The 19,294-nt window shown below is 47.4% G+C and overlaps 1 protein-coding gene across 5 annotated transcripts in view; it reads right to left on the minus strand.

The window, feature by feature from the left end:
* The window catches only part of EXTL3 (exostosin like glycosyltransferase 3), a 156,936-nt gene that overhangs the window by 51,397 nt on the left and 86,245 nt on the right, over window positions 1–19,294 (minus strand). For all 5 annotated transcript variants that reach the window (XM_035110850.3, XM_088666954.1, XM_035110849.3 and 2 more), the window contains one exon: window positions 4,052–6,617. In XM_035110850.3, the coding sequence (XP_034966741.3) occupies window positions 4,052–6,199 (2,148 nt within the window). In that variant the 5' untranslated portion in view covers window positions 6,200–6,617. The remainder of the gene's footprint in view (window positions 1–4,051; window positions 6,618–19,294) is intronic.

A 19,294-nucleotide genomic window follows, 5' to 3' on the forward strand; every position in this document is an offset into this window, starting at 1 on the left:
GTGGGCAATTGCAGTTTCCCTGCAGTTCCACAGATTCATAGTACAAAGCGCATAACCTTGTGTGAAGTGAAGGAGTGTCAAAAGGCTGGGCTTCCAAGCAGATCTGGCCACACAGGGAAATATGTGGAGAGATTCTGCAGATTCCCTAAATGCCTGCGGCACCTGAGCCCCCTGTCTCCGTCTCAACAAAAATCCAAGTGCAAAACTGACTGGGCTGTTTGGCACAAGGAGCCTAGGAGGGGCTTGCAGATTCTTTAAGAAACACAGTTCAAGAAGGATACTGACAAGCTGGAATGTGTCCAGAAGAGGGCAACCAAAATGGTCAAAGGCCTGGAAACGATGCCTTATGAGGAACGGCTTAGGGAGCTGGGTATGTTTAGCCTGGAGAAGAGAAGGTTAAGGGGTGATATGGTAGCCATGTTCAAATATATAAAAGGATGTCATATAGAGGAGGGAGAAAGGTTGTTTTCTGCTGCTCCAGAGAAGCGGACACGGAGCAACGGATTCAAACTACAAGAAAGAAGATTCCACCTAAACATTAGGAAGAACTTCCTGACAGTAAGAGCTGTTCGGCAGTGGAATTTGCTACCAAGGAGTGTGGTGGAGTCTCCTTCTTTGGAGGTCTTTAAGCAGAGGCTTGACAGGCTGTCGAGAATGCTTTGATGGTGTTTCCTGCTTGCCAGGGGGTTGGACTGGATGGCCCTTGTGGTCTCTTCCAACTCTATGATTCTTAGCTTCCTTGCAGAAACATATGCCTTACACCCTGAAAATCGTGTGAGGGCTTTCAACTCCCAATCATGTACATTGCAAGCTACAACCTCCTATTCCTACTTCTTGCAGCCTTGAAGGATGAACTGGTACACATCAGACATAAGTCAATCCACAGAAGCAGACATCAGTTTTATATTATTTCTAATTTTTGTTTTTAAAAAATGCAATTGGGGTCCATCCATTTTTCACTAGAGATTCTATCCCACAGGTTTTATGTACTCTGCCTTTAATGAGCTATTGCCAATTAGAATGGGGCAAGCTGAAACTTGCAAATAAATAACAATAAGTTTCCATTAACATTCCTCTAATCAGAGCAAATTCAGGGTTGTAGGCAGAGGTGGACTAATTTGGGGAAGATCTGCCGGGTTGTTAAGAGACCTGCTCATTCTTATGTACATCGTGCCCAAGAAGGCTGCCATTCTGCAGAAGCGACGGAGGAGTTAATTTTCCTTTAGGTGGGGCATTATTTCAAGGATTTTGTTTAAAAAGAAGAGCAAAAGACGCAGCAGGACTAATGTGAATGTTCATTTCACAGTGACATGAGCAATTCTAACTCATTTTGCTGCTCCTGGGAGAAAGATAATCTTTTCATTCACTCCTGCCTGTGAGCAGTGTGATTTACTAGTCAGAAACAATAAGATGAAATGTTAAGAATAAGTTCATTTCATGGCAGTGCTCAGATCCCTAAAGTCAAAACGGGAGCCGGTGTCTCTGTGCCCTAGTCTCATGGAAGCTCCACGTTTCCCTTCTGCTACAAAATACCACCTTTCTCTGCTTTTGGCATCTCGGCATTTTTCCTTTTTGTGTTATAACTCTCCATAAAGGTAAAGGTAAGGTCAAGGACCCCTGGACGGTTAAGTCCAGTCAAAGGTGACTATGGGGTCGCGGCACTCATCTCGCTTTCAGGCCTAGGGAGCCAGCGTTTGTCCACAGACAGCTCTCCGGGTCATGTGGCCAGCAGGACTAAACCGCTTCTGGCACAACGGAGCACTGTGACGGAAACCAGAGCGCACGGAAACGCCGTTTACCTTCTCGCCACAGTGGTACCTATTGATCTACCTGCACGGGCATGCTTTTGAACTGCTAGGTTGGCAGGAGCTGGGACAGAGCAATGGGAGCTCACTCCGCCGCAGGGATTCGAACCGCCAACCTTCTCATCAGCAAGCCCAAGAGGCTCAGTGGTTTAGACCACTGCGTTCATATTCACAAGAGACTTTAGGATAGGCCAGGGTACAAGCCCCAAATATCCCACCCAATACCCCGGCCCAAACTGGTGTCAGGGGAAATGGGGAACGTCTCAAAATACCCACTGAATGCCCTCTGGCCTGCACTGTGCCACCTTCAATGAAAACACAACTCACATCGACATCCAAATGGTCACTTTTTCCACCCACAGAGGGATTAGCTCTTGAATGTGCATCACCCATGCGCAAGCCACGAACATTTTCACAGATGCACACTTGCCTTACACCCACAGCTAACCCCAGTATCTGCACGAAACTCAGATTAAGTTGTGAGGCTCAGTCGTCAAACGTATCAAAAATGCCACATTCAAAAGGAGAAACGACTGATTGGCTAGGACGGCAAAACAACAACAACAACCCACGGTATATATTTTTTTAAAAAACAGAAAAGTGCTCCAGACAAGATATTTTTGAAGGAAGTCTCGCTAGTGTAGGAAACAAATAGCCATTTGTGTTCCACCCTCGCCCAGTGTGGCAGCACACAATTGTTCAGATTTTAAATTTGTTTATTTTTCTTTTTTTAAAAAAAGCTTTTAGCAAGCTATGAAATGTTCTGCACTTGAACATGCTGTTTCTCTCTCTCTCTCTCTTTATCTTGCATGTAAACTGCCCGGACCAAGAAGCAACTCAAGAGAAGCAAATGAGACACAATTTAAGATTGTGTAATTTAAATCCTACCGGTTTGTCCTTTTGTGCCACAGCATCAGTCCATTTAAGACCATTTTGCTACTCTGCTTGTTGACGGGTCTCTTTGAAAAAGTACATTAACGGCACCCGCAGCGGATGACTCCATCCCTTCACAATTCTGGTAAGCCTCACAATCACTGCTGCAAAGTCCTGACTGCAAGGGAGCCGTAACTCTGTTTTAGGGGCCGTAAGGAAGTTGTATGGTGTAGCAAACTAGTATCTGAGGAGCACAGAGAAGCGCCCTTCCTTCAGGGGATGGAAGAAACACAGGCCGCGATAGCTCACTTTTATTCCACCCAATAAAAAGCACTGCAGGCACTTGTGGCTTGAGAAGACTTATTCTAGGCCCTCAACAGCAGCACTCCTTCAACCGAAACTATTAAACTAAAATAGTCATCTTCCACACAGCGTTCAGGCTTTAAAGGCGAGACATCCATTTCTCAAAAGTCCTCTGCTTGCGGGCTGAACATGTTGAGATGTTACCCATGCAAGGATGTACATTCTCCTTTGGACAATAAAGAAGCAGGTCAAGACTCCTACCTCTGACCGGGGATACGAAAGGGAGAGGGTGAACTTCTACAGCACCAAGCTGCAGTAGCCACTGCCCTGAAGCCCAGCAGGTGACCAGACACTCAAGGGACAAGACTGGCTCATCCCCATCTCCCTTGGGCAACCAAGGTCATATCAGTTTAGTAGCTAGCCATGAGAGAAGCTGGTAGCGAATGGCGATAGAGCCGTCTTTCCCAGAAACATGATCAGTTCCTAAGGAGCCCTTGCTATTACCTCTCCTCCTTCAGCTGCAGAGAAACTTGGACTTGAACCATTACTACCCTTTGGCCAAACAGCCTACAAATCTCCACTCTGAACTTGCTGCCTGGACTTTGGGACTCCTCGGATGCTAACATCATTGAGGATTCACACGAGGAACTTTGAGTCTGCTTTGCTCCAAGCCTTGCAAAGACTTGCCCAGAGGATAAGATTGTAGGTACTTTTACAATATTTCCATACAGAGTTGGATTCTGAGACTATGCTGGTAAAAAGGGGGCAGTGGTGGAATCAGGCAACCTGTTCCTTCTCTCTCTCTCTCTCTCTCTCTCTCTCTCTCTCTCTCTCTCTCTCTCTCTCTCACACACACACACACACACACACACACACACACACACACAGCCCACTGCAAGTATTTGAAAGAATCTAAACCAGAATTTATTTCTTTTCTTTTTTTACAGTGCTTCTAAAAACATAATGCACAACCCTCAACGCTCCACATTGCAACAAAATAATTCTGAAGCCTCTCCACTTCTCTCCTTGGAGAGAGGCAAAAGAAGCCAAATATTTCCAACTGCTCTTACCACAATTGGGACGCCGATGTCCGGCCACAGGAGGTCCTCTGATGGCAGCTTGGGAGAATTCCAGACCACCACCACTTTGTTTAAGTAGGGGAGGCCGTTGAGTCTCTCCAGGGAGTTCATGAGCACTTCCTCTCGCTCGTAGGTCAGCATGACGACGGTGAACTGCTCCCTGGGGACGTTGCCTCCCAGCGCAGCTTGGAACTCCTTCCCGGAGCCACCAGCTCCTCCTCCGATGGGCCGGAACCCGGTCCCAGATCCGAGGAACTTGGCTTCCGACGGCAGGACAGGGTCAAAGGGCGTGTGGGGGAAGAGGTGGAAAGGGCCGGGGGCAGAGTTCCAGTTTCTGTAAATATCCATTGCGGTGAGGGTGAAATTGCGCAGGTATTTGGGTGAGGAGTATGGCGGCTCCGTCTCCACCGGCCCCAAGTCTAAGTCCCCATTGTCGGCCATGTTGGGGTCTGTGCCAGCAGCCTTTCCGGACCGGTGGGGGATCTCCACCGCAGCCTCCTCCCGGATGGGGATGGCTGGGATTTGGATTCGAGTCCTTATGATAGCTAGAACTGTGCTGAAGATGCTGTCTGAGGTGGAGAAGTAGGTCTCCCACAGGAAGCGGCCTTGCCTCCTCATGGCCAGGAGGTCGTTGTCGGAAATGCTCCGCAGAAGAAAGTGCACTTCCGTGATACGTGGCTTTGGTATGATTAAGGCTGCCTCGTTCCACCGGATCACATCGTGGTAGGGCAGCTGGATCTGCTCTCCAAGGATCACCGGGATCGCCCCAACCTCCAGGGCCTCAAAAAGACGCATTGCGCACCCAGCGGAGATGACAAGGTGGGTGTCCCCCGGGGTGATTATCAGTGCAAAAGTAGATAGTTTCAGTAGCTCTAGTCTGTCTTCCCTTTCTCCACAAAGAGCCCACTCAGTGGGCAGGCTTGGCTTGGGCTGGTTCTTACACGTGAATTCCACCAAGACAAAGTCCAGCTTGCTGTCTTGGACAGCCTTCAGGGTGGTAATGATCCTGTCATCATAGTCTGCTGGGGCGTTGCCTTCGATTTCTTCTTCGAACGAGCGCACTTCTTGCAAGCTGGACCGGAGAGACTCGACCTTCTCCCCTTGGAAACTGAACAGGTATTTCCGCTTGACCGGCACCTGGGGCGGGATCTCTAGGAAATTGGGCTCAGACATGGCGTGGACAAGAGGGGACACCACAATATCGAAACCCGGGCGATACTGTACATCGTAAAAGGTGGACTGGGCGACCATGGCCCGCCCCGTGCTGACGTTATAAAGGAAGTTCTGAGTTTCCGACTTCCTGGACAAGTTGATGATCAGGTGGTTGTGCCCATCGGTCCTCCAATAGGGCAGTGTGTGCAACTGTTGCTCGAGTTCAGTAGGTTTAGGCGTGACGGGCTCCTGCATTTCCCCCACAAGGATTATATACAAACAGGCAATGTTTGCGTTTTCAGTAACGTACACGTTAGTTCTGACAGTGGACTCAAAGGCTTGCTTAATTAAGGGGTCTAACGAGCTCCCGAAATCGAACTGGTCACTGTTGTACACATACACAGGGAAGCCGGAGGTCAGCGGGCAGCGGGAGTAGTCGAAGCAGTTGTGTAGCCGGCAGCTCCTGTGGGATTTTGGCAAGGGGAAGTTGGAGTCGTCCTTGTCCGGCAGCAGCCGGATGGGCAGGGAGAGCTTGGGCTGGTTCTGTGCCATGAGTTCTTTATAGGAGTGCTCCGTCTGGCTGATGACATTCTTCAGCTGCAGGAGGTCCTGCTTGGCGTTCTCAATGCTCTTCTTGCAGGCTTCGATCTTGAGGTTCAGCTTGGCGATCTCGCTGTTCAGCTCCTGCCTTTTGGCCTCCAGCTGCAGCAGCTCCTCACTCACAGACTCCCGGATGCGGCAGAGGTCCTGGACGTGCTTCACCTCACACAGCTCGTTGCCCGTGCGCGGCCCGAAGATGCGCTTGCCGGCGTCGTCCGCGTCATCTATGGTGGTTAGGTAGTAGTGGGCGATGAGGGGGAAGAAGACCAGGATGATGAACAAGGTGAAGCTGAGCCAAGTGAGTCGAATGCGGCTGGACCATCGCAGCATCCAGGGTTGGCCTCCGTTGCCTACCCCTCCATTCCGCAACATGGTATACCCAGTCATGAGTCCAAGAGTTGGTGCTGCCCCTCTTATCACGTTGGATCAGTAGCCATAACCAAGGCGGTTTTTACCGGCGAGGCTCCAGGAGGAAAGGCTATTGCGCCCCTTGGACCAAGGGCCAATAGAACGGAAATTTCATCTTCTCCTTGAGACGGTGGGCGCAACTTCCGATCCAGTTGGAACCAAGGACGAAACTCTTCTTCTTGGCCTCCAGTTAACTGGGTGTTGCTAGGAGAGCGCGGGCAGGGTCACCACAGCAATCGGTTGCCCCCTCCGGGCCGGAGAATTGCAACGGGAGGAAGGCAACCTTCAATGTCCCCCTCCACATTCTGTATTAGCATCCAATGAACAAGACAAGCAGGGGGAAGCTCATGCAATCATGATTCTTTGTCGCCTCTGTGCTGCCAGGATTTCACCATTCCTAAAAGAGAGAGAGAGGAGACAACCATGATATACCAGGCAATATAGGATGTGCCTCCTTCATTGCATTACAAAAACAGAGACCAAGAAAGCATTAGTAAAGAGGACAACATCCTTCCTTCTGCCTAGATCTGACCTGCGGCTTATACAGTAAGCCCACAACTTATGTTGCACATTCAGCTTCACACGCTTGGTGTAAACTTTCTTTGAAAAAATAGAAAGGGGGCAGGGGCAGGCATCCAGGGGGGGGGAAACACACTTTGGTAATCCCACCTGCCATGGCATCCTATGAATTTTCACTATATGCAATTTTGGCTTGAAGCATTATCCCCTGTGTAAGTCGCGGGCTTAGTGTAAAGCCAAGCTGGCCACATGCTGCTTGGGCTGTGGTCAGATGCTACGTTCCAAACTTGATACAGTACAAGAAAGTCCTAGGATAGCCAATGCCCACAGTTCATCATATAAAACAGGCACGTCCAACAGGTAGATCGTGATCTACCGGTAGATCACTGGGTGTCTGTGGTAGATCGCTGCTAGATCCCTGGCACTCCCCAAAAATAGCTCACCCCAAATTTTTCTCCTCCCTAAAAAAAGCTGAACAACTATTACCTGAAGCCCTAAACAAAAATGGGCCTTCCTCCCTCCTAAAAGAAGTTCAACAAGTTTGACCTAAACCTCAAAAAACAGGGCTTCCCTTGCTTAAAAAAACTCAACAGCTTTGACCCGAACCCAAAAAAGGGGGTAGTTCACTGCCAGTTTTTTACTCTGTGAGTAGATCGCAGTCTCTTGGGAGTTGGCCACCCCTGATATAAAACATTACTACGCAAAACCCCTCTCTCCCTCAAATTAGAATCATAGAATCGTAGAGTTGGAAGGGTCGTCGGTCTACGTAGCTTGAAACATTTCAGAACCAGGGCTCACTTTTAACCCAAACATGCATTTGGGGATCCATTTATTAACATTTTACCATATATTTGCATGGTGGTAGTGCTCCTGTTGCAACCGAACTCGGATCAGGCCACAGGCCACTAGTCGGTCCCTACCCCACCCGTTGAAGACCAGTGATTCAACCCAAACTCCTGCAACGCAGAAATCATAGCTGAAGCATCCCTGACAGAGGGACATCCAACCTCTGTTTAAAAACCTCCAATGAATTATTATGGAGGATGCCGTGTGTGTGGATTACGAGAAGAAGAAGAAGAAGAAGAAGAAGAAGAAGAAGAAGAAGAAGAAGAAGAAGAAGAAGAAGAAGAAGAAGAAGAAGAAGAAGAATTTTATTCATGGGTGGAGGTCTTTGGGGTGGAGTAAATAGTTATTCGTTCTATTGTTCCTTGATGTTATTACATTCATCAACCATTGCAATAACTGTTAGTGACTCAAAAATGAGAAATATCTGCTTGAAGACTGTCAGGGTGTGTTGTGACTACTCTTGAGTAACGACCTTCCACATGCTTGTCTTTCAGACTTTTTTTATTGGTGCACATTATTTACAGTGTAACAGATTGCTCATTTCATATCTACCCGCTCGAGTCAGATTCCTGCACTACCCCCCTCCGCGTTCGTGACCAGCATAAAAGCCTCAGAACTGAGAAGCGCCTCCCTTTCATCCTCCTCCTCAATTCCGGCGTCGGGGGGGGGGGGACGGGTCTTCTCTTTGACCTATTCCTGTCCACTTTTTCCGCCTCCCTCTCTTCCTGCCTATGGAACAGGGGCTCTTTGATGTTGCCAGAGCCCTGGCACTCCCTCTCCGTTTCCTGACTCCCCCCTTCAGACCCCTCAATCTCATGACTGCTGGGAGACGGGCTGCTTCTGATGAGGGGGGAGGGTTCTCTATAATCCCTCCCCCTTACAAAGACATTCTTGTTATTCTGTACCTAGTTTTGTTATTGAAAATAAACCAAAGTACACACAAAAAACCCACCACCCTCCAATGAAGGAGAGTTTATCACCTTCAGGAGTCATCCGTTCCACTGCTGAACAGCTTTTACCATCAGAAAATTCTTCCTAATGTTTACTTGGAATCTCCTTTCTTGTAATTTGAATCCATTGGTTTGAGTCCTATCCTCTACACACAGATTCGTTTGAACTCACTATGCAAGCCTGGGTCAAATATGGGTGGGGTGGAGGCCCTCTGATGCCAGGCTCAAAATACAACATTAGGCCGGGCTCCCTTGATTTCATCCAACTTTGGCAAAACGTCAGGACGCCAAATGATTAGAACAGAAGAGCAGCTGCAATTTTCTGAGCTGGAACCTTACAAACAATTTCAGTCTTTGCAAAATAAGAAAATTCCTTCAGTAGCACCTTAAAGACCAACTAAGTTTATATTTTGGTATGAGCTTTCGTGTGCATGCACACTTCTTCAGATACACTAGAAACAGAAGTGTCAGACCCTATATATATACAGAGGGTGGTGGGTGGGAATGGGAGATGGGCTGATGGGAGTGGTAAACCTGTAGATGGGTGTTAATGGCTGCTGATGGCTGCAATTAGTCCTGGGCTGAGGTGCTAAAGAAAGCTTGATCATGCATAATGAGATAAGAATCCGATATCTCTATTCATCCCAGGTGCTTCCATGGTTTTAAGCTTGGTATAATTTCAGTCTTTGTTTGCCTCAGATCCTGCACCTTTAGAAACAAGCAGCTTACATAGGTTTCTGCCACCTTTGATGCAAATGACACGGAAAAGTTACATTGCGGGGAGGGGGTGGAATATTCGCACTCTATGAATTTAAAGGAAGAGAAAAGGGGAAGGAAATGTTGCAGTAATCCACTGAAAGGCAGCAGACTTAAGGGATGAAGAGCGATTCTTCACATATGACATAATTAGCTGGTGGAATTTATTGCAAGCCATGATGGACACAAGCAGCTTTCTTTCAAGAGAGAAAGAGAGAGGGAGAGAGGAGAGCATTTTGTGCAGCAGGCCAGCAGTGCGCCAAGTTTAGGCCAGCAGTGCGCCAAGTTTAGACAGCAAGGGCACGTGAGACAGCCATTCTTGGTAGTCGCCCCATAATAATGGAAAACTCTTCCCTTGGAGCAAAGGTGAGGAACCTCAAGCCCAGGGGATGAATGCAGCCCCCCAGGTTTCTCTTATCTGGTGCTAAGAACTCCCCCCAAGCCGCCGGCACCCTCCATGAGTCCTTTAGCCTGAGTCCTTGCAATTCGATCAAACCTTTTGCTTGCCTCTCTCCCTCTCCCTCTTCCCCCCCCCACCCCCTGTGTAGAAACAAATGACTTTTTTGGTGAAGTACCTTGGAATGCAGGCTACTGTACAAAAGTACGAGCCACGCCCTTTGCTCCTCTCGCTTTTGCCACTGTGACTATCCACCAGTAAGGTAAAGGGACCCCTGACCATTAGGTCCAGTCGCAGACGACTCTGGGGTTGCGGCGCTCATCTCGCTTTACTTGCCGAGGGAGCCGGCGTACAGCTTCCTGGTCATGTGGCCAGCATGACAAAGCTGCTTCTGGCGAACCAGAGCAGCGTTTGGAAATGTCGTTTACCTTCCCACCAGAGCGCTACCTACTTATCTACTTGCACTTTGACATGCTTTTGAACTGCTAGGTTGGCAGGAGCTGGGACAGAGCAACAGGAGCTCACCCCATTGCAGGGATTGAACCACCGACCTTCCAATTGGCAAGCCCTAGGTTCTGTGATTCAGACCACAGTGCCAACCGCGTCTACAGCCCCCAGTACGGCTGGGCAATACATCCATATATCGTCCAAAACCAGTTTGAAGTCCACATTGTGATATCGGTTTCATAATTTTTGACCTGGAAATATATCGCAAATCATTCTCTCTCTCTCTCTCTCCCTCCCTCCCTCCGCCCCCTCTGTGTGTGTGTGTGTTATGCAAAAATCACAATGTGGGGGAAACTGTGAAGCCAGCCAATGCTTCTCTCGATTCCTGTAGCCCCTGCTAACTCTGCTGGCTAAGCTCTCCCTGGCCTCCTGCAGTGGGGCAGGACATTACAAGAGCAGGCGCTGGCAAAAATCACAATGCAGGGAAAAACCATGAAACCAGCCAATGCCTCTACAGTACATATAGCTCCATCCTTATTCAGACATTGGTATATCGCAATGCTTAGCTGGTGATATACCACAATGTTGAAAATCAGATATTGCCCAGCTCTGATCCCCAGAAAGTTGCCCATGAATGAAAAAGGTTCCCCACCCCTGTCTTTGGGGTTCCAGAAGCATTGTTGTAAGGGCTTAAGAAGAGCCTGCTGGATCAAGCCAGTGGCTCAACCAGTCCGCCATCCTGTCTTTGCAGTGGCCAACCAGATGTTAGACATCACTGCCACAGTTCTCTGCCCACCTGCAACTTCCGGCAACTGGTACACAAGGGCACACTGCCACCTTTGCTTTTAGCAGGCCACTGCCCACCATCCACCAAGGCATTTACCACACACACACACACACACACAATCTTTGCTACTCTGGCTAGTACAAGAACATGCAACTGAGGAGAACCTTCAATACCAAGGGCGATGTTGGAATAAACACCAGCGAGGTTACCGACCAGCAGGTTGTTCCATTAATTCCCAATATCACCGAGCAAAGGGCATCCATGTAAATCACAGAAGACGTCTGGAAGGAGAGAACTGCTAGAGGGTCCAGGGAGAAAAAAGGATGAACAGCTTTCTGGGTTCTTGGCAGTGCAAGTTCAGATGTGTGCGTGCAGGAGAAGAATCACCTCAGCCAGAACCATCTTTGTGCCGTACATGTGCCCACATTTGTATGCTGGAGAAGGAAGCTGTCTGTCAAACTCTGTTAAACCTTCAAATTAACAAGTTATTCTCATAGTGCCCCTGGGTCCCACTGCTACCACGCTGCCTTATGGAACAGACGAGGTTCATCGGATGCAAGGCACAAGCAGCGACTAATTGGTTGAGCTAACAGAAACAGCCTGGAGTGCGCTTAAAAGCCAGTCGTAATTTTAATGTCCTGCCGTCTGCCAGGGAAGAAGGTGACTCCTGGAGAGGGGAAATGCCTGCCCAACTCCTGTTCCCGGCCTCCGTGTCTGCTTTCCCCCCTCTCCCACAGGCTTCTTCCATGCTTGGGGGGGGGGGGTGTCTCTCAAGACCCCAGCTTGCTTTGTGAGACTGTCACTGTCTTCTGTCCACATGGCAAATGGTGGTTTGGTCCTACGCAGGGAAGAAGAAGAAGAAGAAGAAGAAGAAGAAGAAGAAGAAGAAGAAGAAGAAGAAGAAGAAGAAGAAGAAGAAGAAGAAGAAGAAGAAGAAGAAGAAGTTTGGATTTGATATCCCGCTTTATCACTACCCGAAGGAGTCTCAAACCGGCTAACATTCTCCTTTCCCTTCCTCCCCCACAACAAACACTCTGTGAAGTGAGTGGGGCTGAGAGACTTCAAAGAAGTGTGACTAGCCCAAGGTCACCCAGCAGCTGCATGTGGAGGAGCGGAGACGCGAACCCGGTTCCCCAGATTACGAGTCCACCGCTCTTAACCACTACACCACACAGAGAAACCTCCGCAAAGCCAAGTAATGCAACAGGCTCTCACCCTGAACAGGACTTCTGGTATCTTTCAACGGTTGCCATTTTTAATATATAGGTATATCTATCAATGCAATAAAATAATACAAATTAGGTTGGTAAGGAGGGCCCCATTTTAGATGGCTGCACTCTATCAGGCCTTTTCAGTGGCAGCACCGCGGTCATGTAACTTCCTCGTCGTAAAAGTTCACGTGGCATGAAATTTGATGCTCTTCAGACACCGGGTGAAACGAATTGTGTTTTCCTACCTTTTAATGGGTTGTCAAACTGCTTTTAGCAGTTCTCAGCTATCTGGCGGCATTTAAAGATTCCCTTGCTGCTTAAATGTATTGTTTTAAATCGGTCTAATAGTTTTAGCTTTTTGCCAATTGTTTTATTGTGTTTGTTCCCAATTGGCTTTTGTACCCTATCTTGCTTCTTTACCCGAAAGGCGGCATAATTTATTTTATTTTAATAATAATAATAATAATAATAATAATAATAAGGATGTTTTGTACAGGGGCTACAATATTTCCCTCTCCCTGCTGGAACAGCCTATCTGTTTCTATACCCAGAATTGGGATAAAAGAGCATCCCTTTTTACGCTTGTATCACTGCAGGCAGAAAGTGCTTTTGGACATGAAATTGCTTTACGCCACTAATCTCGAGCAGAAGCCACACAGCAGAGATTTAGAAAGAGCCGCTGGAGAATTGATCAGCCGCGAGATGCCAGATTGCATAATGCTGTGGCATGTTTCGTGTTACAAAAGACACACCGAGATTTGCAGGGTGCCTAGGAAATGACAGCCACGGGGAGCAGACTGTTTGCTTCCTAGCTGGTACAACCTAGACTTCCTTAAGGCCACAAAGGGAGTAATTTTTGGGTCGGGCGAGAAAATAAAGTCCAGATTCATAGTCCTAATATCATCTTCAATGAGAAGCATCAGGGAGAGTCTGAGAGAGAGAGGGGGCTCTCCTACCCTACCCCATTGCACTTGAGATCCAATTGCAGCTCCTTTCCCCCCTGCTGTTTAATTTTATCTTTACAGCCTGCCTCCTTTTCCCTCCTTTTTGTTCTGCTTATCTGTTGGCTTTTAATATCCTTTGCATACTTTGTACGAAAAATTTCACTCCTACCTTCGTACAGCGCCCTGGAATCCTCCTGATGAAGGGAGGTGCAGAAATATTTTAAAATAAGTAAGACTGGAACTTGTCGACAAATACAGTGGTGCCTCGCTTAACGAATGCCCTGCTTAACGAAATTTCCGCTTAACGAAAGGATTTTTCGAGCGGAGCTTGCCTCGCTAGACGAATGCGTTTTACGAAAAATTCATCTAGCGAATCGCGGTTTCCCATAGGAATGCATTGAAATTCAATTAATGCGTTCCTATGGGCAAATTTTTTTAAAAAAAAAAATCAATGCATTCCTATGGGATTCGCTAGACGAGTTTTTCGCTATAAGAAAAGACCCGTAGAACGAATTAATTTCGTCTAGTGAGGCACCACTGTATACCACTCGCATTTGGACCGATGGGTGCAGGTTCATACCTGGGAATTCTGTACGTGATACAGGGCAATAGGAGTACCCCTGCCTCACCATGCTTGCAACATTGCAAATGTGACAATGCAAAGGCACACCCACCCACAAGTTCAGGACGCGTGAAGGATTGGTTTCAAATAGAAGGTGCTCGGAATTCCAGTTCAGATAAGGAAAATAGTCATGAGCATTAAAACACTCAGCCCTCTCTCTGCTTAAGCCAAGCCCCCTAAGCTAGACAGACCAAAAGCTCTTGCAGCCTCCACAAAGAGTGCCACGCCTAGGGAAGATCCAACAAGCTGTACTTTTCATAGAATCATAGAATAGTGGAGTTGGAAGGGACCCTGAGGATCATCTAGTCCAACCCCCTGCAATGCAGGAATATGCAGTCGTCCCATACAGGAATCGAACATGCAGCCTCGGCGTTATCAAACACCACTCTCTAAGCAATTGAGCCATCCAGGCTTTTGCAGCGTAACTGACAAGAAATGACGCTCTCCAGGTGGCCTCACCTTGGGCTGCCTTCGGACTGTCACAATTTTGTGGGAGAAATGCAAGCACACACCATGAATTTAGCTTTGGCCAATTAAAGGGGATTAAAGCACTCTGTGCACCCCCTGACACAACAAATCCACTTTAAAACAGACGCTGGCTTTTTAATGTTAGGAAAGTGCCTTAACTCCCAAACCTAGATTTTGTGCATGGCCAGACAAGGGTTGCGAGGGGGTAATATATAGGCAGGCCTGCACTTCTCAACCACTGCTGTTAACAGATGCAGCTGAGGACAGCCCCGTTTTTGAAGGCCAAAGGAAAAGAATAATGGAGCAGCTCCACCCTAGACAGAAATGTGCCCCTTCCCCAGAGTCTTGCCTTGCGGATCCTTTCCTTTAAGTTACTCAAAATCAACCTTGAAGAAGAGCTTTGCCAAGTAACTGAGTTTTGATTTATGACTGTTGAATTACAGCAATTACTTATTGATGTGGGGAACCTGGCCCACCCGATGACCACAAAATCTGTTTCGGGGGAAAGGTACCTTTTTTAAAAGATCAGTTTTTGAATAGAGGCAGCAACCGTTTTCGGTGTGTCTGATATATGTGTGACAAGGCACGCGGGTGGCGCTGTGGTCTAAAGCATTGAGCCTCTTGGGATTGCCAATCGGAAGGTCGGCAGTTCGAATCCCCGTGACGGAATGAGCTCCCGTTCCTCTGTTCCAGCTCCTGCCCACCTAGCAGTTCGAAAGCACGCCAGTGCAAGTAGATAAATAGGTACCACTGTGGCAGGAAGGTAAACGGCATTTCCATGCACTCTAGTTTCCATCACGGTGTTCCGTTGCACCAGAAGTGGTTTAGTCCTGCTGGACACATGACCCGGAAAGCTGTCTGTGGACAAACGCCGGTTCCCTTGGGCTGAAAGCGACCCCAGAGTCGCCTTTGACTGGACTTAACATCTAGGGGTCCTTTACCTTTACCTTATGTGTGTGGCACACAAAACCTGGAAGTAACCCCAAAACATCACAAAAAGGGGCTGAATGGGGTCTTTGCAGGCTATATGCAATTTTAATTAAACGTGTGGTGCCTTGGGTAAAGCCCACTCCATCGCTCCGTCAACAAATGCCAAGCTGAGGCTCCAAACAATGGCACTGTGTTCTGCTGGTTGATGCGCTGCAGAAGAAATGCCTTTGCCCATTACCGCTGTGTGTCTGATTTCACCGCTTGCAAAACTCCCCATGGCACCGACAGAAGTAGCGATGAGCATCTGCAAGAAGTGCCACATTTTCAAGACTCAAGAAGCGACTGTATTGCTCCGCTGAGCACCTGGCAGGACGCATCTGAAGTGCAGCATTCTGTTTTGGGCACCGCATTTCAAAGGAACAAGCTGGAAATGATTTTGGGGGAGAGCTGTGGAAGATGGCATTTGTATTAAGGATCAAATCCAAATGCTGTAACGATAGGCTGAAGGGCCTGGGTATATTCATCCTAGAGGAATGGATATAAAGAGGGGGAGCCGCTGACAGCTCCGAAATATTAGAAAGATCTCAGGGATTAAATCGGCACCTGGGCTGCAGCAAGCATCAATGGGTTTGAAGTACTGGGCGGTTTTTACTCATGTAAAAACACCAGGCAGGCCCCACAAATAACCCAGAGATGCATTTTAAATAAAAGGACACATTCTACTCATGTAAAAACACACTGATTACCGGACCGTCCGCGGGCCAATTGAGAAGGTGATTGGGTCGCATCCAGCCCCTGGGCCTTAGGAATCTAAAGGGGAGGCCACCACCCACCCCAAAAAACTTGGAAACCGCTGGTCTAAAAGAATAAAAATTGTATAAGCATCGGTCCTCCATCTCCTTCCATGACCATATACTAAATAAATGGGGCCACAGTGACAAGGCCTAGTGGATGCCGCTAGAGCCATGTACGATATCAGGCATGGATGATCCAGCCAATACAACAATAGCTAAACTTCCTGCCTTGAAGCATCCTCTCGGCTGACCTACAGCACAGAGGGCTGGTATGCCCAGAGCGGGAACAAATGCGCTAGAAACAGAATGGTGCAAGAGCTGCTTGCTGTTTTGGAGTAAACAGACGAGGGTGAACTAGGTAGAGCTGGCAGCTTTTATGTTTATTTTAAGAAGTATGCTGCACTCTGCCTTGAGCCACAGGTGGGGGTTTTGTTGTTTCTTAAAAGGCGGGGGGGGGGGGGGTGGGAGAGAAAGGAAGGAGCCTATGCCTCCATTAACAAGCTCTTTGCCCTCCAAAGTGGGGGGGTGGTGGTCTCTAAACCACAACTTAATAGAACAAAATAAACAGCAGAAGAGATTTAAGAACCACACATTTGGAGCCAGTCGGAGAGCTGCCAAAAGGGTGGCTAATTTCACAGCTCCATCTAGCAGCTATCTCAGCCCATTAGCCTTTCATTTCTGCCTCGCACCTCAGACTTTAAGTAAGAACCCATCAGCAAATCATTAAAGGGCTTTATACAAGGCTCTCCTAATAGAGCTCTAATACCAGCTGGCACAGAGCAGAAAGCTAATTTCATATAATGGTCTTCCAGACGAGGCGCAAAAGGCAGGCAATACTCAGGTGACAAGATGTTCTTGCCTTTTTAAAAAAATTAGACCTCTGTACTCTCCTGGCAGGGAGTGGGGAGGAAAATGTGCCAACTCACTCATGTGCACAGCATGCCCCAGTTGGCCTTTAAAAATGTGTTTTTTATATATTTAAAAAAACCTGTGCCAACTCTGCACGCATCTTTCCCAGGCAGAAAAGAACAGTCGTCATTTGCACAATAACATAGTCAATGAAAGGAAGCCACAACCAATTGATTGATTGATTGATTGATTTATCTATTGCATCTATATCCCGCCTTTTCCATGGTTCTCCCCCTGAAAGAGGAGGAGAGGACAGAGGGTGAAAAAAGAGGTATGAGTGGAGGGGCCCTAATAATAATTTATGCCCTGCCCACCTGGCTGGGTTTCCCCAGCCACTCTGGGCAGCTCCCAACAGAATTATTAAAAACGCTATAAAGTATCAAACATTAAAAACTTCCCTAAACAGGGCTGCCTTCAGATGTCTTTCTTCTAAAAGTCATAGAGTTGTCTATTTTCTTGACATCTGATGGGAGAGCCACCACTGAGAAGGTCCTCTGCCTGGTTCCCTGTAACCTCACTTCTCGCAGGTAGGGAACCACCAGAAGGCCCTCAGAGCTGGACCTCAGTGTCCGGGCAGAACGATGGGGATGGGAAACCCACGAAACCTGCCACAGCTGGAACTGGGTGTGGAGAGGGCAGCTGAACGGGACACAGCTGTGGGCAGCCTGAGGAAGGACCATCCACTTTGCTCATAAAAAGCAAGCCTACAGAGAGAGACCAGGGTGATGTGTGCTGTTTCCAGAGACTCTTCTTGTGTGGTGAGAATTTTTTGGGTGAGCTGAGAGTTTGTTTGGAGCTTGGACGGGAACCCGGAGGCTGAGAGGGAGGGCGTGTCGGAAGGAAATGAACTGATATTGATTTTTAAATATTAGTAACTTTGTATTGATGTAACATTGTTATATGTAACTGCATATTCTTGTAATGTTTGTGTTTAAGTTGCCTCTTGTGGCTTCAGGTTTTTGAATACCGCTTAATATATTAAAGTACAGTAGTATAGAAATTCAATAATCAATCAATCCCCACGACAACCCTGTCAGGTAGGTTTGGCCGAGAGGCAGTGACTGGCCCAAAGTCATTCGGCGAGTTTCCTGGCTGAGTGAGGATTTGAACCCTAGTCTCTCCAAGGTAAAACCCCAACACTCTAACCATTGCACTCCACTGTCTCCCTATGCCACAGGGACTGATGGCCAGGGAACTGCAGGAAGTACTGCAGAAAAAAACCTAACAAACAGGTGCAGAGTCTTACTATTTTAATAATTTCTAGCACCCCAATCTGGAACTTAAGATTGTGCAATTATAGTATCATAAGTATCATATAGTATCATTACCCTGCACTTATTACTGGAACACTGCTCAGAGGGGGCTTTTTTAACTGAACTTCAACATCTTATTTCACACACTGCTTCTTCAGAAGCTACAGAGGAAGACTTGTTTTACCACTTTGGGCTCACTTTCTACACGTACCGGTAGGTTTGGGGGAACGTTTATCAGTATTTGGAAGTGGTGAGGAACTTCCTCCTTGGAGATACCCCGTTATTACTACGGCTCACTTAAAAGAAAAGTCATCCCTATTCTCCTGCTGCTTTTAGAGAATTTGCTGCCAGAATCTATACGTTACACCAGATGTTTTCAGCCTTTCTGGGTCCACGGCTCCCTTGACCAACTGCATTCTTTCTCCGGCACCCCTGGGGGGCTTAGGAGCCCAGTTATGTCACCCCTTCCTTGCCTGCGGAGCTGGCAGCCTCTTGCCCCTTTTCAAACACCCTCTCTTCTCCCACCCCTGCTTGGCCCCCATGCTTCCAGGAAACCCGTCCCAGCACTCAGGAGAGCAGAAGCAAACCAACCCCAGAGGTCTATAGGTGGCTAACTATGCAGTGCAGCGCACAATATCTTGCCGAGCTGCATCCTCTCCTTATTCAAATTTCACCTTTGCCAAGGACATGAACTATGGGGGCGACAGAAGGGTTGCTGGGAAGAAGAGATGGGGTTGGAGTGGGCGAGAGACGGAGTAGGTTGACTGCCAGAGGACATTACAACTAAGAGAAGGATAATACGGTTTTGAATCGGACTGTTTAAAGATGCTGGTCGGGCCATCCAGAGAAGGGCCACTCGGGTGAAGGAGGGTGGTCTTTTGTATTGATTTAAAAGAATAATTTTTTTTGTTAGAAATTGCTAGAAATTGAGATTTGAGGAGATTTTTAGGGATAACAGGAGGCTAAAGGGGATTATTATAGATTTAAAGTGTGGGGAGTATAATAGACGGGATTTTATTTACGGTTACAGGGATTTTATTTAATTTGATTCTATAAGAATTTATTTGAGATATTTGGATTAATGTAAATAATTAGGAAAATTGCCAAAATGGGATATAATAAGACTTGGGAAGTCAAAGTTCATTACAATGGTTTATATATTAGATGTTTAGGTTTTTTTTAAAAAAAAATATCACTTTTTTCTTTTCTTTTTTTGATATTTTTTGTTTTTTTTCTCTTTT

The sequence above is a fragment of the Zootoca vivipara genome, chromosome 3 (assembly GCF_965207765.1).
Source record: "Zootoca vivipara chromosome 3, rZooViv2.hap1.1, whole genome shotgun sequence".
Classification (NCBI taxonomy): Eukaryota; Metazoa; Chordata; class Lepidosauria; order Squamata; family Lacertidae; genus Zootoca; species Zootoca vivipara.